General features: G+C 35.3%; 3 protein-coding genes across 4 annotated transcripts; 1 reads left to right on the top strand and 2 right to left on the bottom strand.

The window, feature by feature from the left end:
* Positions 1–2570: 2570 nt before the first annotated feature.
* On the top strand, positions 2571–7497 carry LOC125192883 (uncharacterized). Of its 2 annotated transcripts, none has more exons than XR_007171488.2 (15): positions 2571–2866; positions 3492–4016; positions 4134–4232; positions 4320–4372; positions 4722–4779; positions 4973–5055; positions 5259–5336; positions 5499–5578; positions 5933–6105; positions 6227–6301; positions 6465–6505; positions 6592–6697; positions 6773–6855; positions 6947–7006; positions 7332–7497. XR_007171488.2 is itself a non-coding variant. In XM_048090554.2 (15 exons), the coding sequence occupies exons 1-15, from the start codon at positions 2669–2671 to the stop codon at positions 7445–7447; spliced, it is 1842 nt and encodes a 613-aa protein (XP_047946511.1). In that variant the 5' UTR covers positions 2572–2668; the 3' UTR covers positions 7448–7497. The 2 variants fall into 2 exon arrangements, 1 of the variants encoding a protein (XP_047946511.1); XM_048090554.2 differs by having other exon boundaries at positions 2572–2866; positions 6933–7006.
* A 66-nt stretch (positions 7498–7563) lies between these two features.
* Positions 7564–12954, bottom strand: LOC125192884 (YTH domain-containing protein ECT4-like). Its single transcript, XM_048090555.2, has 8 exons — positions 12637–12954; positions 11874–11911; positions 11580–11757; positions 10989–11065; positions 10392–10904; positions 9259–9753; positions 8535–8747; positions 7564–8389 (listed from the first exon to the last, which is right to left on the bottom strand). The coding sequence occupies exons 1-8, from the start codon at positions 12689–12691 to the stop codon at positions 8132–8134; spliced, it is 1827 nt and encodes a 608-aa protein (XP_047946512.1). The 5' UTR covers positions 12692–12954; the 3' UTR covers positions 7564–8131.
* Positions 12955–16353: 3399 nt separating this feature from the next.
* Positions 16354–17871, bottom strand: LOC125197316 (squamosa promoter-binding-like protein 12). The gene is made up of 4 exons (XM_048096051.2): positions 17247–17871; positions 17018–17163; positions 16796–16936; positions 16354–16713 (listed from the first exon to the last, which is right to left on the bottom strand). The coding sequence occupies exons 1-4, from the start codon at positions 17672–17674 to the stop codon at positions 16439–16441; spliced, it is 990 nt and encodes a 329-aa protein (XP_047952008.1). The 5' UTR covers positions 17675–17871; the 3' UTR covers positions 16354–16438.
* Positions 17872–23509: the final 5638 nt, after the last annotated feature.

Raw genomic sequence — 23509 nt, 5'->3', positions numbered from 1 at the left:
GTACAATCCAAAAATCTAAAAGCTAATCTAACTAGTTTGCAAAATTTATAGGATTATAGTTGAATTTTTTGTGCATGTGTGATAAAAAGTATAGTCCAGAATCTGATGGGTTGGTCCTATGTTTTCTATTCTTTCACCTTATTTTATAGTACTAACTAATTTTTCACTTTTATGATGATTTTAATAAAATAATAATTTCACAAAAATCAAATACAGTAGATAAACGAATTAAAAAAATTCAAGTTTACTAAAAAAATATATTCTTAATTTCAAAATATTCTTAGTTCATGATCTGCATATTCTTATACTGTATTACTATTGTAAAGTATTATAAAGGATCGGTTTTATCTCATCATTTCGAACGTTTGCTTGAAATTGACCCACTATTTAGGTAATTACCCATTTAGTACTTATCATTACATTTTTAGGAATAAAATATTCCACAAAAATTTGGTGATTGCAATATAAACTTGGCAATATTCCGTCATTTAATCATAAAAATATCCCGTAATAAAAGTGTGAACTTTCAAGAATAAGCATAATGATACTAATATTTACGTTTGTGCATGTATGATATTAACTTACAATTGGTAAGCTTAAAAATGTAGGATAAGAGAGATTGACGAGCAACAAACAAGTGAAACGAGAAAATTGGGAATGTGTGATCTATGGAAGTTGTGCATGACATGTTTTAGGCCTACCAATTGAAGATCGACGTAAAACAATACTTCCATCTTCTCATAAAAATTGAATTTTTTCCGATTCTGGTCTGTCTCATAAAATAGCTCATCTATATTTTGATACTTCCTCTGCTTGTCATTAAAAGTCCGGGATCACATTTATTATAAATATTAGGTAAATCTCACATTCCACTAACATTTTATCTAGTATAAAACTAATACAAAAATACTTCATATATAAAAATGGATTCCACATTTCACTTTTTTTTTCGACTCACTTTCCTTTACATTTCTTAAAACATGTGCAGAGCTTAAATGAGACTTCTAATTGGGTGTACCTCATTCTCCATTAAAAATACTCCAATTACTGTTCTTTCTATCTCTTTTACTTTACCAATTAGATATCAACACTCATATCGTCATAAATGTTTCTATTTTTATGAGACGGAAAGACTATAATTTTTTAGGATTAGTGTACTTTAAGAATGTTTCGAGTGTGCGCATGCATGGTGCGTGCATAGAGACTCAAACAAGTGTAACATTGTTACGATGGTTTGTTTATAATTATAAATATGTGAAAATATATACCTTCTACATTGTAGACCAGAGTACTAAAACATGTCATTACAATAGGTCAGTCTTACCTAAGTCTTATCTAAGAAAACTAATGATAATAGTGGTATAATAATGAATACTCCATAATCTAAGTTGAAATGAATCTTTACCGTTGTCTGTTGAAAAATTTCATCTCGAAAGTATAGTGTTCTTAATCTTTGAGTACCCGATCTAGCCCGGTTTCCTTCTAGTAGCAGGTTAGTTGGGAATTATCAATTGCTCGTTATTCGTTTCGACACCCATGTTCTTTGTACTACACACATATTAAAAGAGGTATATATGACTGGAATTGGTTTGATGAGCATCTTATTTAGTGTAAATAAATTTTTTTTTTTTAAAAAAACAAAAAACTGACGAATGAAAATTGATGGAAATATGGAGGCGCAATAGCATATGCCCACACACACATAGTACAAAAATCAATGAAAAATGAATCATTGCAGTGAAACCATCTTTATAACTTGCCTTTTTGATAAATAATTTCTTGCTTAAAGATGTGATGAAATTATGAATATTTGTGAATAAGTAATTGATTAAAGGTAGTACTAGTTCTTATTCCTTTTACCCCATTTGTTTGTTTTTTTTTTTTTTTTTTTCTGTTATTCAACGACATTTCCATATTTTCATTAGTAAAAAAATGGAATTTTGTTTTTTATTATATTATAATTATAATTATAATTTATAAGAATATAAGTTAAGATACGAAGCATATCCCATAATGTCACGACTTTGATATGTTTGTTTGTTGTGATAAGTGACAATTACAACTCTTCAATCTTGTTTAGAAATTTTATAAATATGAGTATTTTTAGTTGAGTGATGATAGACAATCAAATTTTATACAACTAAAATAAGATTATATTAATAATTTGATGTATTAATTATATACTAAAATAATAAATATAGTAAGTGGACAAGTTAAAAGACTTACTAGTTTTTAACCTCATTTTTTATTTTTATATTTGAATTTTTTTCTTATTTTTATTAAAATTTGAATAAAAGTATGCCCTAATTACATTTATAGTTCTAAAAAAATTAAAAAATTATACATAAATTATAAATATATGACCACAATATTATACATTTTTTATGTACTATATATGCATCCATATAATTTAATTAAATACATAAATAAATCTATTTTTTTTTAAATAAACTAGTTTTTGGTTGTACAAAATTTGGTCATATAGATTTGTTGTTTTCAGTTCATTATAAATTAGAAAGATTTGATACGATGTGGGCCGTGAATGTCCTTGCGCCTATAAAAAGAAATCTCACTACAAAAGAAGAAAAAGAGACAGAAAACTCTTTGAAATTATGCGGACAGTTCAGTGACATTGTCAGAAATTCCTCAAAGAAGCTGCCTTGATACGATGATCATCCGAGGTTGTTCTTCACAGCCCACATCAGCCCCAAGAAGCTGCTTCTCCACCTTGTTTTTGTTGCCAAATTCGAACAGATATAGTTTCAAGAAGAGGGCTACAACATTGAAGCATGAATTGGATGTTGTCAGCTGTCGTTTCAACTCACCGCCCACAAATTTCAGGATTCAGGCATTAGAAGCCAACAAGGTTAGTTTTTTATTCAAGATTTTCAGACCCATTTTCTCAATTAGTTGATTGAGAAAATTTTAGTCTGAAAAATGATTTGAAAGGTGATAGTATGTTGAATAATGTGTTTTCACTGAGCTGCAATTGGGATTGCTGTCACTGATAGTTTGAAATTGAGAATCATATTCCAAATTATTAAGATGAAAGAACAAGTTTTTATAACTTAAAACAGTGTTGGCTGTGAAGAAATTTGAGACAAGGAAAATCTTAGATGCCAATGTGATGGAAAAAACTATCTAAAAAAAAAAAGTCTTGGTAGTAGACGACACACGTTTTGATGCAAAATTGGTATGTTCGAAGAGAAAAACTAGTTAATAGAAAACGGGGCTCACCTCATTGGAAAAAGAAACTTACAATAAATAGACAGCGACTGGTTTTGGTGAACGCATCAAAATGGAAAAACATGACTATTTTCGTGGACCGAGCTAGTATTTATAGCTCAGTTCTTTGATATATGTATCCAATTTTAGTGTTATTTGAAGAGAAATGGCTTGAAAGCACGAACACAAGAGCCCGTTGTTATGCTTCTTTAGCCTCACACTGTCTCTAGTTGAAATAGTATGCTCAAGTTTAAATGATTCTGCAGTTGGATGGTGTTAAAGCAGAAGGTTCGAGAACAAATTTACAGTATGATCATCTTACATGGCCTTCTCCGAGTGACAAAGTTCCGTTCTGGAAGAGAGAGTTTCCGTCTTGGGACATCAGCGACAGCGGCCATGTTGACATCCGGAAGGATTCTGACCCTATCCATATCATTCATGTCACAGCTGAAATGGCACCCATAGCTAAGGTGGGAGGTCTTGGCGATGTTGTGACCGGGCTAGCCCGTGCTTGTTTGACTCGTGGCCATACCGTGGATGTCTTTCTACCTTTCTATGAATGCATCAACAAACAGCATGTCAAAGAGCTCACACTGATCAGTACGTATGGCTCGTATCATGATGGGAGCTGGATCCCTACTAATGTCTACCGTGGAGTAGTTTTTGGAATTCCTGTGGTATTTATCGAACCGACTAACCACTTCTTCAAGGGACAAAGCGTGTATGGAGGCTCATATGATGAACTGGAAGCATATTTGTTCTTTAGTCGTGCCTGCCTCGAATGGCTGCAGGTATTGTGACTGTCTGTGTATTTATTATCTATGGCTTTCTCGTGGTCGATTCTCGGATAGATTTTGATTTTGAAACCAGATATTGGATATGGTTGGCTAAATCGAACCTGTTTGTAGGTCTCTGCAACTCAGCCCGACATTATTCATGTCCATGAGTGGCAGACTGCTGGTTTGCCGTTGCTCTACTGGGATATGTATCAGTATCTGTCCCTTCAGGTGGAGGACACTTTGTAACAACCGTTACTCGGTGAAAGTCATTTATTAGGTGAGGTTATGATCCGTATATCTCTTGCTGCCTTGCAGAAACCACGAATTGTGTTGACGATCCATAATATGGAGCACTATGGAGAATGCAGGTATGATACCGAATCGTTTCCTATTTATTGCAACTGCACCTTACCGAAAACTGGCTATCAGCAATCCCTTCACACGTGCTCTCATTCTTTTTCCCCAAATCAGCATTTTGCCTATTACATCAAAACAGATGCTCCCCTTACCAATAAATTTTTTATTTCATGTAGAAAAATGGTATTATATCTGTAATCCTGGAAGATAAGTAAAGTAAATAGATAGTAGTATCTTCTGCAACCTCTGTGTTTACGACTAAGTACACTATTTGAGTTGATGTAGAGCTAATCTCTATCTGTTCATAACACGAAAAATCCTTCTTTTCTACCTTGACTTGTTGATGTGATCCTTTTGAAGGCAAGAGCAATTGAACAAGTGCGGTCTTGATGGATCCGTATATTCAACTGAAGAGAAGGTTTGTCTTCAATACGTCTTGCATGCTATAGATATATGTGATTTGATTAGCCTTCCTTTTAAGGTGATCTCATTGTTTCGTTTGGGCCTTCATCTCTATGATAAATGATAAATTACCATTTATCATATTGCATTTTTTTTCGATTAGCACTGACTGACCATAAGAGTTTACTCATCAATTCGAAAATTGGCAGGCTATGGATGATAGAACTATTGGGCACAACCCCGAGAGATTAAGTTTGCTAAAAGGAGGCATTGTCTACAGCAATGCTGTAGTGTAAGTAACTGTGCATCAAATGCTCTCATTTTTCTTCCATGTGAATGCATATAGGCGTATTTGACCACTGCTACCTTCATCCCGCCTCGTATTAATGAAACTCTAAGTTTGTATTGTTATTAAGCAATCTGGCTGTGGTAGGAGTATTTACTAGTAATAGGTAAGCAATTGATAGAGCTTCTAAGTATTCTTGTAATCTCCAGTACAGTTTCTCCAACATATCTCAAGGAAACACTTAACTCGGGATGGCTTGCTGCAACACTGATACGACATCGTGACAAGTGAGCACATCTAGTTACACCTATCAGTTGCTTTTCACTATTGAGTGATAATCCATGAAGTCTTACATCTAGCCACATCCAACTTCAAACATTGCTAAATATATAAATATACCTCAATAATGAAAATGATGGACTAAATGGACTGTTTAATGCTTTTGTAAGGTACTTCGGCATTTTGAACGGGATAGATACTGCAATTTGGAACCCTGCCACAGATGCATTCTTGCCTGCTAAGTTTGATGGTAATAATCTTATCCACCCACAACATTCTCGACGTTTCCATAGTGTACCGTATTGTTACTATACTTTTCTACTCTTATTTACTAGATTAAGATGTCTGGCATCTAGAAGGTTTGAGCTAAGAAATTCATCAAATTGCATTTTTGGAGTTTCCTATCTAGTTTCCTCGTATGCATGTTTGTCACAGTCGAACAATGTTTACGTTGTATCATCAGCAGGCAGTGGTGTTTACTTCTGCCTGCATATAAATTATACAATGTTTATATGCAAAACAGAAATTAACCGAGTTTGATGAAAGGTCGGTCAATTTTTTTTTTTGGTGGTTATTTTGTTGCCTTCTTCCTTGATTTCGGCAGCTAACCAAATCGAAGGGAAAAAGATCTGCAAGCTTTATGTGCAAAGAGGGCTTGGTTTGGCTCCCGAAGCACAGGACTCTGCTAAGGTGCCCCTGGTCGTCTGCATCACTCGTTTAGTTGCTCAGAAAGGTCTTCATTTGATCACTAATGCAATCAGACATGTAGAAGCCCTTGTACGTCTCTCTATCTCTGGATGCCTTGCCTTCGTATTTGTGTATATTTATGTATTCCCTTTCTTGCGTTGTAAATGAGATTCGACGTTATTGGAGATATGTTAATCTGGATCCGTTTCAGAATGGACAAATGATAATTTTGGGGACTGCTCCAGATGCTCGAGTTGGCAGCGAATTTGAAGGTCTTGCTCGATTGGTAATGCAAATTTCCTTCTCCATTCAAGTATCTAAGTCTGATGTGCAAAATATCAGAACAAGTTCTCCTACAAAATTGTCGAACACCATCTATGTTGGTCGATGCACATACAGTAGGCGATAATTAATGTAGTATACCCAACTGACTTCATTTCATCTTCTAGCACAACGAAGGTCCTAGCATTCGGATTCTTCAGATGTACAGGTGATTCTTCTTTCTCGTGTGGATTATTTAGCATTATAGAGATGGCCAATGTGACCCCTTGCCTTGTTGTCGTGTGGATTATGCAGCGAGGAGCTGTCCCACATGCTCTATGCAGCTGCCGACATTGTGTTGGTTCCATCCATATACGAGCCATGCGGACTTTCTCAGATGATTGGGATGCGCTATGGAGCGGTATGTGCATTTGCTACAACATAGCTATACGAACATGTACGGCTTAATCACAATCCGTTGTTTCGTTAATATCAGGTTCCACTGGTCAGAAAGACTGGTGGTCTTGCAGACACTGTTTTCGACATGGATGATCAGTCGCATTCTGAGATTGCGAACGGGTAAGGATCAGATCATATTATTAACTCTTTTGTTTTGGTGTTTTCCTTTTCTATTTCTTTCTGATCATCCACTGCAGGTTTGTTTTCGAAGGGATTGATGAAGGATCGTTGAACTGCACTCTAGATCGTGCTTTTTCATTCTACCACGAGAGTAAGTAGATAGCTTTCTTTTTGCCAAGATCACTTAGAGGTCAAAGACCGCACTGACACGAGACAATAAGGCCAAACGCAAACACAACACGATAAGAGAATCCTGGACACGAATACGATCATGATACAACTCAAGCAGACACGTACATGAAACCCACAATAGCCCTACAGAGTCTAATTCCCTAAGTTTAATGCGTTAGTTTTATCACGTCGGCCCAATAGCAGGTTACACGTGTCCTAATTGTGTCAAAACGGTAAGGACACATTAGTTTCGTGTGTGCTTTCATGTCGTATCCAAAATTGACAACCCGTTAATTTTGGTGCAGAGCCTAATGAATGGAGGGACACGGTGAAGAAGGTTTTGCAGATGGATAATAGCTGGAACAATGCAGCAGGAAAGTATATTGATGTCTATAACAATGTCAGAGTTAAACATCATTGAAAATATGTCAATTCCCACTCCTCAATAAACAACCTATCTTTGTATCATAATCACTTAAGCTTTGGTCAAAATAAAAACAATTTAGAGGTAGTCTCACAAGTTTCATGAAGAAGACATAAATACAACATTACAGATAAATTTCAATCATTTGAAATCTTGGTTATTCAACAAAGGACAACTATTCATTCAATTGATGTAACAATCTTGCTGCATTCTATTTTGAGGCTTATACAGATTGCTATTGCCTAGCAGCTTAAATAATTGCCCCACAATTGAACCAAGAAAAAGCTAAAAGAGAAGAGTAAAGGAAAGAAAGGAGAGAGAAACAAAGGCAGCAAGTACTAGACATGGGAGGCTTCTAATCCTTCCCATGCCTAAAACTACAATCTTAACAAGAGAATAGAGAAACAAACGAACAAGACCGACAGAGAGAGAAGACAAAGAAGTACGAAGGCTATCCCAGATTCCAGCCTCCTTTCTTACCTGAGAGAAGCACATAACAGCCAAGTACTCACACAGAGAAAATGAGACAATACTAAGGGGGCAGAGATTATGCAGCGCAAGTGATGACGGCAAGCATGGGACGAATTAAACGGTCACCTCAATGATCCCAGTCAGCAACTTCCTATGCCAATTGTCAACTAATACAAGCAGTTGCGGTCTGCTGGCGTCTCAACATTGGGGCTACTCCACATCTTTGTTTGAGAGGCTTTTAACACCATCTAACTGGAGGGTGTCAGCCAAGTTATCTGACAATTGATTTATTGTATCAGTAGCAAGTGCAGCACTCATATTCCCAGCTGGGGTAGCTCGCTGTTTTGCCTTCCTATCAAGCAAGGCTTTCTCTCGCTCATCATAGAAGTTGAAATCATCAAGAAGAGAGGTTTCGGCATCATGGTTCTTGAAGATCGTTAACATTTCAATTCCTTGTTCCAGTTTCACCTAAAAACAAGATGAATTTAAGTTAGTAAATACGCAACATGAAACTCAAACAGAAGAGTTTGTCTCCTCTCACAAAAAAAAAGGAGAGCGATATACATGTATGGTATACAAAACTGAAATCCAAATAGTTTGAAAGTGTACAAACCTCTTGTGAGTCTCGACTGTGAGTAACTGGCTTGTTGTCATTATTTTCAACAAGTATGTGGCGGAAGCGACTGTTTGGTACATCTTTGATAATATGCCATTTAACAGGAAACTGACCACTCCACCGATCCTGCTGCCAGTAATCAGCATCAGTCTCAAAGTCAACAGGTCCAACCATCTCAGCTACACCACAAAACTGTCCACTAGCATTCACCTGCAAGTAATCACACTTGTTACTAGAGCTCATACAGAAATGGATATAGCAATGAACAATAAAAGAATTGACCGAGATGCAATTGCATGCAATTGTTACTGGCTGTGTGATTGATATGGAATAACAGCAATCAATGTAACTGCGGAAACATAATGGTCAATAGCATAACTATCACAAAAGTTGAACACCAAAAAATCATATTTCACTACACTAAATGAGATACTGGACTGTCATGGTAGATTAGTGGTAGCCTATAAATTACCAACAAATGTCCCCATCATCAAAAAATTAGGTTCCACAGCGTAAAGCAACTAAATTTATCAATGGTGCCATACAATTATTTTAAAATTTGTAGTGTATAGTACTTTGATTGTTCAAGTTTCCGTTTCAGGAGATTGCAAGCAGCAAATCTCCCATACAAGTTTTATCAATTGAGAAGTCTTAGAAACTAAGGACAAGGAGATAGGTTTTTTTAGGACATAATTATTGAGAGCAAGTACAGGAATCTTACAGAGAAAAAGAGGAAAACTGGACAACTGCCTTCCATTTCTTTTGCTTCATTATACGCAGCATCCAATTTTCTGTTTCCAAGTGGTGTGCTGGCCCAAACACTGTATTTAATACTTTTATGGATATTGTCTTCACTGAATGACTTGATGACAAAGAATTTTGCGCGTTCATAATCAGTTATGAAATCCGGAGAGTTAAAATGCTGGACATGAAACATAGAAGTAGATTCAACATCTTTATTGCCAGTGGCTCCCTCTTCAGATGAAATCTTGCTTGTGGGCTTCGTAGCCCTAGGTCCTCGGTTCCGATCACCAGAAATACCAAGTGTATCTGTAGAAACATTGATAGTGTCTCTGTCCCTATCACGCCTTCCACCTCTGTCACCAGTAAATCGAGACCGGTTGGAATTAGGCCCAAGAGTGTTCTGGTAAGAACCACCATGGGAAAAATGCCTAGCCGAGGAGTTCACGGTTAAACCAAATCCCTGATATGGTGCCTGCCATTACAATATCAGCAATCCAGAAAAGGGTGAGGAATTAATACGCTGGATACTTCAAAGTGTTTTAAAGACAAGTTTCTATATATCAACGGTAACTACAATGTTTACATTTTGCACAAGAAATACTAGCATTAGATTTTCAAGAAACAAGACATGAGAGAAAGAGTAGTGAAAAATGAATCCGCATACAGAGCTTAACAGATGTGTATACAGTAGACGATAAATGGTTTCAAGTATTGTGATTTGTGAGGATTGCAAGTGAGACAATGAGCTCTCAACAAATGAACTGAAAGTATAGGGGGAAAAACAATAGAAGCAGAGTGCCTATCAAGCTATCAGCTTTTAATTAATCACCTGCTTGTGTATGACAAAGCCAAACATGATATGGAAGGAAGACAATGAGATATTTTCATGCAAGTATATACTTATACCAAGTTCATGACTCTGTTTATCTCCCTTAAAGTGGCCTAACATCCATCTTATTAACAATTTAACAGACCTAACAAAGTTTTCTAAACTTTCTAGGCAGATATGATCTTTCATTGCTCAAGCAGATTTAACACAATGTGAATTATAGCAAGAATGTATCTTTTTTCTGCACATAGTGTATATAATGTCAAAAGGGTTTAACAAACCTGCGCAACATTTTGCTCATACGATCCAAGTATGCCAATAGGTTGAGGATACACATTTCCAGAAGTCAATGGAGACATGAACCTGCTAGTATCTAAGGAACTTGAGCGGCTTGGCACTGGTTCATTGGATGCATACTCGACAGGGAAATTGTAAAGACCATGACCACTATTTCCAGAAATATCTCCACCAGCAAAAGAACCAAATGGTAGATAGTAACCTGATCCTGGCCCAAAAAATGCATTGTCGATAAGATTTTCTTGATTGCCATTTCCTGATGGCATCAATTCAGTCTGTGAAGCTGGAAGTCCCGAAGTAACATGGGGTGGGCCAGGTGAAACTGCTGGTGGATAGTAAGGGGGCGTCACAGGCATTTGGTGTGGAGAGAACAGCTGACCATCAATCATTATTGAAGACATTGGGCTAGCAAGCGGGGAGAACTGTCCATATGCCATCTGGGAGTCGAAGCCATAGCTTGGTGGATAGAAGAGTGAAGAATTATCATTGTACATTCCCTTTTACAAGGTTAAAACATAGATTAGTGTCCATGGCTTCCCTTCATACAAAAATACATATATGACAAAAATATTTATACTCACTGGAGGTATGACATGCAAGTTGTTGGCATTAACATAGTTAGAATGTTCATCCCAGTTACCACTGCCATTTTCATAACCTAAAAGGAAAGCAACGTCAGAGTTAACTCCAAATGATGGAAGGTATAACATAGACATGCACGAACAGGACATAATCAACATTCATTGGTAGCACCCGAAAAGGACACGATGGCTAATTCTAACAATAACAACAACCTATATGCTTGTAGAAGCTGTGCTAGAAAAAATAAAAGCAGTGGGCATGACTGTCAAGCCTAAAGTAAAATAGCTACACTTGAAAGTATGACTGTATCACTGCTGTAATTAATTGCTATACATAGATTATATGGGTTTAAAAAATTTTCCTGCCTAGAAGAAGCTTGAATGAATATCCTGCTTTCATCTTAATCATGCAAATATGCAATCATTGTCAGTAACTTCGGAGCCCAAAAGAAAAATGGAAGCTCCATATAAGGTCATAAATTTCTATGCATGAGCAACTAAAAATGTGATCATTTGTCTATGGATACAATTAATCATGTGACTATTGTGCTATAGAAAAAAGAGTCCATCAATAGGTTCTTCAATAACTACCTCCAAAATATAAACCCTGTTCTTGAGGGGTATATGCACTGAATGGATGCACTGCAGTAAGAGTTCCACTTGGTTCTGAAGTTGCTGGCTGATCTTTGGTGGTTCTTGAGGCACCAGAAACGGCAGTATCTGGAGAAGGATTTGTAGAAACAATCCTTTCACCCTTGGGTGAGGTATGCTGGTAAAAGGTTGAGAGAGAAGCAGATATCGAGAACATCAGACATGCTAATACAAACATATGGATTAGAAGCAATAAACCTAGTAAAGTAAAGGATCAGATTATAGAAAAGATACCTGTTCAGGCAAATTATGTATCTCAACAGCTCGGTCACCTGGATTTAACAACAATTGTCATAGAAAACCAAAAAAGTTTGCCATCAATATCAATATTGAACAATACTGAACTTACATACGTAACAAACTAAAATTAGTGAGCTAAAGCAATCAAAAAAGTATTCTTATGATCAACTTTAAATCATAACATTGAGTCTACACCTACCGCAAGAGACTATGAGCTAAACGAGTTAACGAGTCTTTAACATTAAAACGCATAAACTGAGCCTACAACAGTTATTTTCATCTGAATTGGCACTAAACTCGTTCCTAAAAAGTAAAACACATCCTTGCCCAATGCCCAATGCCCAACCAACCATGTTTTCAATTCCTATAGAATAAAGAGATTCTTCTAGAAAAAAACAAGCTCATATGGTTTATCGTGATTTCCCTTCACTCAGAAATAGAGAACATCTTTGTTATAGCTCATCTAAGCCCTCCACCAAAACCATTCCAACAAAATCCAAATCAGTACAATATGATACATAAATGCCTCCAATACCCTAAAAGTAAACCCTAAAAAACTAAATCTGAGAGATTGAAATAAAAAGGGGTTCCAAAATTCCAATACCAAACCCCCTCATTGTTGATGATTAAATACTTCGGAGTGAATGCAGGGCCTAAAGTCGAGGGCATGACGTGACGTGACACCAAAAAAATTAGCAATCACGAGCATGTAAACTCAATTAAATGAGCACAGTCAATAGAAAAGCCGAGAACAAACCAGGAGATTGAATTGGGGCGAAGTGATCGAGGCTCGGCTGATTCCCGTCTTCCATTGAACTCAATCGAATTAACTCAACCAATCAAATCAAAAAACAGCCACCCAAAAAACCAGATCTACCGCGAAGTGAATCACTCAGTTGAAGATCCAATTAAACCAATCGAATTGCTCGAATCGAGTGTGCGAGTGCGTACAAGAGAAAAGCCCTCTCTTTCCACAAAACAATTGGAATTCGCTCTCAATTTTGCGAGAGCATCAAGAAATTGCGAAATCAAATTGCTTCGCGGCAGGGTTTGAAAACTAAGGGGTTTTAGAGACCTAATATATACATACAAAATATACATGCATATATAAATCTATGCGCTAATTCCGCTTAATAATATAATTATAATAAGGGTTGAAAATTTAAAATATTGAATTATAAAGTTTGAGATTTTGATATATATTGATTGATATAGATATAGATTCAAAATTGGTGAAAGGCTTTTAAAGTTTATTGTCGAAATTGTTCTTTCGTGTGTTGTGCAGTTAATTTTTTTCGCCCGAATGTTTAACAGAATAGTAATGAGATGAGAATCGATGAGTCGATACTGATTTGTAATTATTCGAGCATTAAAAGTTTATTGTTGAAATTGTTCTCTTTCTGTGTTGCGTAGTTAATTTTTTTCGCCAAAAGGTCAACGGAAAAGTAATGAGATGAGAATCAATGAGTCGATATTGATTTGTAATTATTCGGGAGTTGAAGTTTGGTTATTCTACGACTGATAACATGATATAACTTTCATGAATTTTAAAACTAGTCCATTGATTTTGAATTTAAATGTCAATTTTGGTTGCAAATTGAAAGTTTATTGCAATAATTTTAAAAGTAGATCTAAGGCACATAAATATTATAGAATATAATTTGTTAGCATCTAATCATAGTTATATGATAAGACGAATATTTCGTGAAAGATAATTTGTATATAAAGGGCGTGCGTCAATTCTATGCAGATAATACGTAGCACCTACGTCCATCTGATTAAATTTGTTTAGGCTAATGATCACATCTCTATCCATATCATTTTATAATTTAAATTTTTATATTAAACTTTGAAATTTATTATTTTATATTCAATGTTTTGTATATGTTTTAAATCTATCTCATGTTTTTCGACTTATCAAGTACTACTAATCCTTTTAATTCGTATCAATTTAATCACTCATTAACAAAGGGTAGATTAACATTTTCGCACACAACTTATTTTAAATTACAAATAGATCATCTTTAACATGCCATGTCACAATTCACGGTTAAAGTAAAATATTATAATCGAAATTGCTACAAATTGTTAGAAATTGAAAAGATTAAGTTAAAAAAAATGGAATATAATTGTACAATTAATTAAAAAGTAGAGATAAATTCAGTAAATTTCAAGGATTGTGATCAAATTAAGATTAGAATAGATTCGATCAAATTAATTAACCCATTTTCCCGGTTAACTTACTTGGAGGTGGTATTTAATTTATGGCTAAAAAGGGCTATTTGCTATGTTTCACAATTTTAATCCAAGAAATGGAATAATATGGCCAACAATAATTCAATTGTGTAGTAGTATATAATTTGGTTAAGTCACTTACTTGTGGCCAAAACGTTACAAGTTTGCAGCCACAACCTTTTCTTATCATATTTAAAAAGCACAACACTTTGACCTAAATATGCTATTTATCCTTTTATGATTTAATCTTTACTTGATGAGAATATTATTAAGGAATGGTAAGTTTAGTTAGTATGACGAATGCAATGATTCAATTCGATAGCCTTTTCCAAAATAAAATTATTTTATTCAATTCGACCAAAAAATGAGTCAAAACGACCAAGACTAATTGATGCATTGATAGAATCACATGAGCCCAATCCATTACCAAACTTAGCCCTATATAAGTTTTAACTTAAATACTTTAGAAAATTTAAAAGGAAAAATTGGACAAAAAACAGGATGAAACTCACGGCAAATCCAAAATTCTAAAAAAAGGAGAACATAATTGTGTAGCGAATCAGGAGTGGACGCAAAAATTATTTTGATATGAGCTATATATTTTACATATTATTTTTCATAATATCGAGAGAAGATTTTCATGTTTTTTTATTAATAAATGACATAAATTTATCGTGCTATAATGAATTCGGACCTTTTGTGATAATAGGGGCTAAAAGCACAACGATTCACATAAAATAACAAAAATTCGACAAAGCTATACAAACAAAAAGTATTGCTTCAAGTCCTTCCTCGCTTCTACGTGTGTCTGTTGACACGAATTCAAAAGGTACTCGGACTATAAACTTCAAAAAACTCTTATTAACACAACTTTTATAAATTAGTAGTAATAAGTATCCTATATATCCAATTCATTATACTCTCGTCCTCAAAAGATAGACTATAGTTTTTCTATTTGGGGTTGTCCCCAAAATTAGACCAAGTCTAAATATAGAAAGTTTTTGACCGATTACACACTCCTAATAATGTGGACTCCATAATCAACTAGCACTATTTCCATTATTTTTATCCTCTCTTTTCTACTTTTTCTCATCTCCCTTTTACTTGATCAACTACTATATATTAAAATTTGTATAATTGCCTATTTTTAAGAATGAAGGGAGTACTATTTTGTGTAATTATACTTTTCTTGCTCAATATAACAAAAATCAGTGATTTGTACTAATACACATTTTTGTACCACCACCACATATAATTCAAGAAGATATAGCTGTCTATTAAACTAAAAGTTAAGTACTTACTTATACTGGTTGCATTTAAAATCTCACAATTGAATTCAAATTCAAGCTAAATTTTTTTAGTAATTCGCAGTAATATATGTCGAATTTCGATATTTTATGTGAATCGTTGTAAAAGTCTAATAGTGACGTTGATGCAATCGTCACACCTACCACCGTGCACCGAACCTAGCTCGTTCCCCACTTTCTGCAACACGCTTTTCACAAAAACACATTTTTGCTTGCTGACAAGAACATCAAGCCAATGCTTTTGGTAGATCAGCAAGTACAATCCCTTTCCCAGGTGGTCCTAGAATGAAAGAGATGAAGTTCCCACCCCCAAACTGCATGTGATATCAATTGGTGAATATTTTTGTCTCGTTTCGCAACCCGTTCCTGTTATAGTGATGTACGACGCGTGTATATTGATGACGTTACTCTTTACTACACGGTTAAATGTAAAACGAAATATGACTCAGAGACGAGGTAAATGTACCCAAATTGGGCTACATGTGTAGTGAGATCTCAGTCCAACAGGATGAGACAAAGGATCCTAACTTCAAACATAACCACTCAGCTATAGTAATAAAGTACCAGTGTGTGAATTAGTGCAATCTACAACTGCTGTCACATGCTCTTTTCAATTTATCCTAGGAAGGACTTTCCAATCCATCAATTATAAGCATATAATTTTAAAATGGCCTAAATTTAACCCAAAATCTAGTAAGTAAAATTAAAAGTCAGACTCTACTTATATATGTTATTCCACACTTTCACGTGAAATTATGGTAAAATTCAAACCAGACTCCCACGGATGGGTTCACCATCCATGGGCCCATATCTTCGGTGGAACTTCTTTGTTCATACATTTGGGTAGCTCATATTTACCGCATTAAATTGATAATAATTCTGAAATCGTGATCAAAGGTAAATGGTTGACTCCTACTCGTGACAACAAAACAGAGTAAAACAAGGACAAATTTATTGACAGAACAACATAGTCTACAACGAATGAAAAAGATGAAAGAAAATGAGAAAAGACATAAATTACAAACTCCTTTGAGTGGAATAAAAGGTACCAGAAGGGTATGGTGGTTTGAAGAGGTGATGATGTTCTTGCTGATGTGATGAGCCATCATTGTGCATATGCAAGAGCCAGGCGGCCGAGCCCTGATCGAGCCCGACCTCCTCGTTGGCCTGGAACAGGGTCAATTGTTGCGCGTCCACCGGCGATTCACCTTCGTTCAAGCTCCATGAATTGGATGACAGAAGAGAGTGAGCACTCATCAGGTCCGGAGCCATGGAAGAGTTGTTATGCAGACCTATATCAACACAATTCATAAACATATTCATTAAAATTAAATTAGGCCTAATTAATTTGTTTTTGTGTTTTCGATTACTCACATTGATCAAGAATCCGAGGAGTGGAGTGGTGGTGGATGGCGGAAAGCCTCTCCGGATCCAAGTGTCGTGGGGGGTTTTCCCACGACGAGTTTGACAGAGAGACGGGAAGTCCGTTCAACAGAACATTTTCCTGTCTCTGGTCTGTGTAACATTGAATTTACTTCAACATAACATTTAATTTATTTTATCAGAAAAAAAAATGAATTTACTTTTACAGTTTACCAATGTACAGTGCAGGAGAGAGAACTCCTGACGAGGCACTGAGCTGGACGGACTCAGGCTGCACCCTGCGCCGTCTGGCATTGTGGTCAGAGAGGCGCCGCCTGCAGCTCCTTTTCTTATCGTCGAACTCCGACAAGTCGTGGAACCTTCCACAGAGTCAGCGTCAGGCCTTTAAAATTTATGTTTATTTACCAATAAAAATTGAAGGACGGGCAAGTAGTGACTGTACCTGCTGCATTGCTGGCAGAAGCGGCGCTCCATGCCGGCGACGACAACCTTCGGGCTCTTGGAGTGCGTCTCGCAGATCCTATGGCGGCGGTGGTAGTCCTTGGCCAGCTTCAGGTCGAGGGCACAGCCCTCGACCTGGCAGCAGGGGTTCTGCATATTGTGGTAGGACGCCGGCGACCGCTTCGTGGGAGGGGCCGCGGGCGGCAAGGGGGAGGGGAACGCGCCGAGGCTGAGGCCGACGGCCGCAGCCTCGGGCATCTGCCCTGCTGCCGCTGCCACGTCCTGATCAGGGACGTGGCAGTGGTAGAGGTGGGGGAGGGACATGGAGAAGTGGAGGGGCTTGGTGGCGGTGTAGAGGGCGAGATTCTCCCACTCGAAGGCCGTGGCGGCGGAGGTGGTGGTGGTGGAGGAAGGGTGGGCGTCGTCCATTTAGAGGAGGTGCTCCAACATGGTGGAGGAGGAGAGGAGGGGGTTAAATATGGGAGGTAGGTGGCAGAATGGGAAAGTGTTCCCCTATGGGAAAACAGGCTACATAGGTTGCTAGAGAGTCCCACAACTATGGAGGTGTAACAATTATGGCTTTCTCTCTCATCCCCCTACCATGTGCTGTGGACGCCATTTTTTCTATTTACAACGAGACAAAACACGCTCTATCTCATCACACAAGAAAAATTATAAATTTATAAATCAAGAAACCATTTTGTGGTTTCTCAATTTTCATCTATATTCTAAGATAAATAGTGGGGGAAATAGTGAAATTCATTAAATTCGGGTCAATTATAAATCAAGAAACCATTTTGTGGTCTGGTTTCTAGTAATTTACTATGTTCTTGATAAATTGTCAGGAAAATAATGATATTCGGTTAAATTTTGATCAAGCCAGCAACTTTAAAAAATAGGAGTAGCAAATTATAAGTATATCATAATTTTGATGTTTTTCTTGATTGTCTCATATTCAAATGAAAATTTTGTACTCCTATAATTTAGAAGTCGAATTTCATGATTTTTATGCAAATTTGTACTCCCTTCGTCCCGCTTTAGCAGTCTCATTGACTTTTCTGCCATCTTTTTGTAAAAATGATAAAAAATAGTTAAAGTGGAGAAATGGCAAAGTAAGAGAGACAATAATGTAAATAAAACTCTTCTCTATATTATTCTCTCTTAATTTACCATTTCTCCTCTTTAACTATTTTTTATCATTTTTACAAAAAGATGGCAGAAAAGTCAATGGGACTGCTAAAGCGGGACAGAGGGAGTATTTCATTTACAAAAATAATCGATTGTAGTATAATATAAGATTATACTAAAGTATTTTAGCCTCCAGAATCATACGTAATTTTCGATAAATTCAAATCGATGCAACATTTGAGAAAAATGTCAAAATTAATTAGCTGGTATTTTTTTTAACATGATTGATAAAAGTTTGACCAAATTTTATGATTTTTGTGACGGTTTTCCATAGACTTAATTGGTCAACTATTAACTCATTTTGGTTTTGGAGTTAAACCGGTTATTTTGAACCAATTTAATCCTCTATTTTCTTTTAATGTGATAGAATGGGAGGGGAATATTAAGTGGTGATTAAAAGGGTTGTTGGAGGGGCATTAAAGAAGGGTTGTGGCTTTTGTTGTATTGCCATATTTTTGCCTGTCAACAGCTATGGAGCCCCCAGTGAATAAGAAGGCCATGAATTCGACTGCATCTCGTGTAGGGTACCGGCTGTATTCACTGTCCTTAATTATTACTACAACTTCTCCGTTGTTCTACGTTAGAAGTCTCATTTGCTTTTGATACGAGTTTTAATGAATTTATTGAGTGTGTTAGTTATTACTACATCTTTGTTCTTTGTTAGAAGTCTCATTTGCTTTTGTCACGAGTTTTAGAGAAATTGTTGAGTGTGTGATAAGAATAATGTGATTCTCAGTTATATCTCGTTCACTAGATTACGCGTCGACCTGGTGAGATAATGACTATGATCAAATACACCCCTCCCTCCGTCACACTCAAAATGACACATTTTCCTTTTGAGGATGTCCCACTAAATGACACATTCTCTGTTACTTTATTCTCTTAATTTTACTTACAAACTAAAACTACATAAAATCTCGTGCTGGATTAGAAATGTTTTACTTAAAATGTTTTACTTAAGTGTTAATTAGAGTGGTTTGGATGGAGCATGTTTTGCACAAATTGATCTATGGTAGCTCACTAATTTTTTTCTACTGTCTAGATCAAGCTCCCAAAATTGTAAATATAAATTCTAGAAATGGTGGATTAATATTTTAGACAAAAATATGTGCTTAAGTAGGGCATCCTCATACCATAAAAGTAACATGGATTATTTGTTAAGACTATATATATGAGTGTTAAACGATTCAATTGGATGGTTAAGGCTAAATAAAAGTTTAAAAATTGTTCTAACATAGCTATCGAATGGCCTTTATTTATATGTAATGTGGCTTTTGTAGAGGGATACCTCAAAACCAATAAAATGAGATTTTTAATGAAGGTAAAAGATTGTACTATAATAACAAACGACTTCACTTCTTATTACAAGACATATTGCTTTCTCTTACATTCATAGTATCATTCTGATTTCACATGACTCCAATTATTGGGTGTGACTTTCTATAAAATGACTTATTTCTTGAAAGTCATATCCAGGCTAGTTTGATATGATAGATGATGTTAGTCCAGTCATGGTGTGATTAAATATTTGCATGATTAATTGCTAAAGAATTCACCAACTTTTATTTATTTCATTTCATTTTATTTTGCACATGTGTAGTTTATATTCGTCTCATGTATCACTTAATGAACAATATCATACTCTAAGGTCAAAATGTGTTGTATGTGTTAATTTGAAATCGAAAATTATTGTTATTATTGCAACAATTAATCTAACACGTGTTAGAAAATCACCCGAGTTATAATTTTCAAAAGACAACTAATTGAGTTTTTCTAAAATCGTGAACTTTGCTCATAATATAATTTTTTAACACTAAACTTACTTTGTAATATATATTTATAACATAAACTCATCCATAAATATAGCAATATATACTAACTATTTTCCACTCCTAGACTACATTATAGTGCCAAAATAGAGTTTATTGAATTTCTATTTTAGGGAAAAAATCAACAAACTATAAATTTATTTACTATTTAGTAGTATTAATTTTAGGGTCTATAAATATTAATGGTTATGGTTGGTAGATAATGATAGATGGTAACCACTCAAAACTATAAACTCCATTTTAATCAGAAATTATGTTGAAATAGACAAAAGGTAGAGCAAAATAATAACTAAGGTGGCGCAAGAAATCAGACGTTAGTTATGTTAAGACACCATCATAGCAATAATCTACATTAGGTTATTAACTTATTATAGCCAATAATTTCTTACTTTTAAATTTAATCCCCCACTAGCCTCACAAACGTGAATCCAATGGACAAATCTACCCCAACCCCTCTATTTTGCTACAACTAATTTTTATCTATAAAAAAGAAGTCAAGAAATAAGGTTGATCTAGGTGTTGGTCGAAAGGCTTTGTGTGGAAAGAGAGAGTAATTTGAAATCTTTTATAAAATTGAGTTAGGGTTAGTGATGAAATTATAAATTATAGTAGTATATAAATTTGGAGAATTGTGAATATGGACAAAAAGAGAATTGAATAATTTATTAAAAGTGATATGTAAGGTGGTCGGTTTTGTTTTGCTTTGACATTAGGAATTCCTAAATCAAAATTGTTTAATTAACCAAGAGATCATACATATGTGGTGGAGAAAATAAAAATTTTGACAAAAATGCTTTGAGGATTAACACGTGGTATTTGTTTCTTTTGTCGGAAAAACACGTTGTATTTGGTTCTTTGTTCGGTTTAAATAGTTTAGTTAAAATACTGTAGTAGGAGTATTAAGCTTTAAAACTTTATTAAGAATTAGTCACTCCTTTGGTCCCACTGTGGTAGAAGCAACGTTTCATTCTTAGCACTTATTTTAGAAAATAATACTAATTAGTTAAAATAGAAAGAGAGTGAAGTAAGAGAGATAATAATGTAGAATAAGAGTATCAATAATAGGTGGACACTTCTCCTTCCACAGCCGGTGGCCAAAAAAAAAAGTGTTCGAGCGCCGCAGCTCGTGGCGACGTGCAATAGCCTGCCGCGGTCAGCACCCCCCCCCCCCCTTTCTCCCTCAGCGGCTCAGCCCCGTCCTCGCCGTCTACTCGGCGGTGGCCTCTCCGCAGCCTCGGACCCGGCTAAGCCCCGACGGAAGTTTCCAGCACAATAGCGAGCCACGGCTTAGGCGACTCCGGGGTGGGGGGGGGGGGAGGGCGCCGCCCCTATTGTGGACACCCTAGTATCATTTTTTTAAAATAAGTGCTCAAAATGATCAACTACAGTGGGACGGAGAGAGTACAATATACTGTCAATTTTTTTTTTCACTGTGGCAAGTATAACCAAACTTTTGTAATATGCAAAAGTAATCTCTTGTGAAATTGCAAAAACGAAGTTTGTTTAATATGAAAAAAGACAATTTTAGAAAATATATACTCCTATAATGTTTGAATATATTTTTGTAAATCGCATGAAAATGCATTTTCAGGCCTAAAAGTAAAAACAATGGTGTTTTGAATTTCGGTGAAAAACCTCTGGTTCCGGTTCTATAGAAGGTGCAATCGGGATGTTGAATAAAGATTCGTCAGTCTGATTTCGATTCAAAATAGTCATTTATTTATTTTTAAAATTTAGCTGAAACTTTATAAAAAAAATCAATTTTTGATGAAAATCACTTACTCGGAACTACTGGTTCATGATTTGAAATTTTTTGAAATCGTAATCAGGCCGCATGAACCACTAAATCAATTCCGGTTTGGCCCGTTTATTACAATTTCCGTTTCAAAATTGGAACCACCGGTCCGATTCCAAGCGAAACCGTTGATATTCATTGCCATATAAATGGTAAAAGTAACAAATGCTTTTAGTGCCAATTGATTTCGAGACACCATATTTCCAATGTTTTTGGGACCAATACTATACTCAATACAATAATTCGTATGTGTATATTTATTTGAGTGGAACAGAAATGCCATTGCGCACCTTCCACTTTTCTTTTTTTCTTAGGTTAAAGTTGTCACTTAGAATATAGTACAATAATTAAATATACCAAGGCTAAGTACTTATCCAACGTACTTTCATAGTTTCATGGGGTTCTTCGTCTTTATACTATTCACTATATATATAATGAAACATGATGACTTATTTTAGTTCAAATTCTATTAAAATAGTAAAATTAATAGTGACATACAGTACACTGCAAATCACCATATACTTGTGATTGTATGTCTAGTACGAGCTAGAAAATACGACAATGATCTCTTGAATAATAAAATTCTATAAACCCTATAATTTTCTTTTATTGGAAACTCTAAGCCTTATATTGACAAGGTTAATTATTAGTCCTTGTTAATTTATCAAGGCTAATTTGACAAAAACAAAAGTCCAAAATATACCTTTGTCACAATTAAAGTTTCCACCAATCTTACCAAACGCCAGCTTTTTTACAAAACAATTTATGTCGTTAGCCTACTAAACGCGTGTTAGAAAATAAACTTAATTAATCAAGTGGGGTTAATTTCAGCGACATTAATTACTGTTGAAAATTACTGAATAAACAGTCAACACCAAATTAGTATTCCAATATATTACACTAGGGTCGCGTTAAAATAAAACCAACCTTCTAATCCAGAACCCAGAACTATCTCAATATTATCTATTAAAATTATCAACAAAAAGATAAAACTTTCTCAATAGATTTGTGTTGATGAAATTATATCTTTGTGTTGAAATTTAAATTTACATATTATGTTGATAAAGTTATATCTATATGTTGAGAAATTTCCAACATAATATTGAAATTCTATGTTTTGGATTGAGAATTAGTTAGCATTTGATTACCTCCATGTTACATGATTTACATCTACAATAACTACAAAAATTTAATTTGATGTGATTGATCAAAATATAGCACCTTCTTTTTCTAATGATTATTAAAACTACATAATTTGGTTAAGTCCTGGTTTTTCTCGGAACATTGAAATCAACAAAAATTTTGATGTTTGGATTTATTCTAAGTAGTCCACGATGAAATCGTCTATAGTATATGATATTGTACATATTTTTCATTCAAACATGTAATTTTCTTTATGAATCGACAATCTTGTTTAACTCATCAGCAGATGATGTCCATATATGTTTTTTA

Source organism: Salvia hispanica, chromosome 4 (assembly GCF_029641045.1).
Source record: "Salvia hispanica isolate PSC_SH4W2 chromosome 4, Shi_PSC_v1, whole genome shotgun sequence".
NCBI classification, from domain to species: domain Eukaryota; kingdom Viridiplantae; phylum Streptophyta; class Magnoliopsida; order Lamiales; family Lamiaceae; genus Salvia; species Salvia hispanica.
This window is presented reverse-complemented; position numbering and strand designations above follow the sequence as displayed.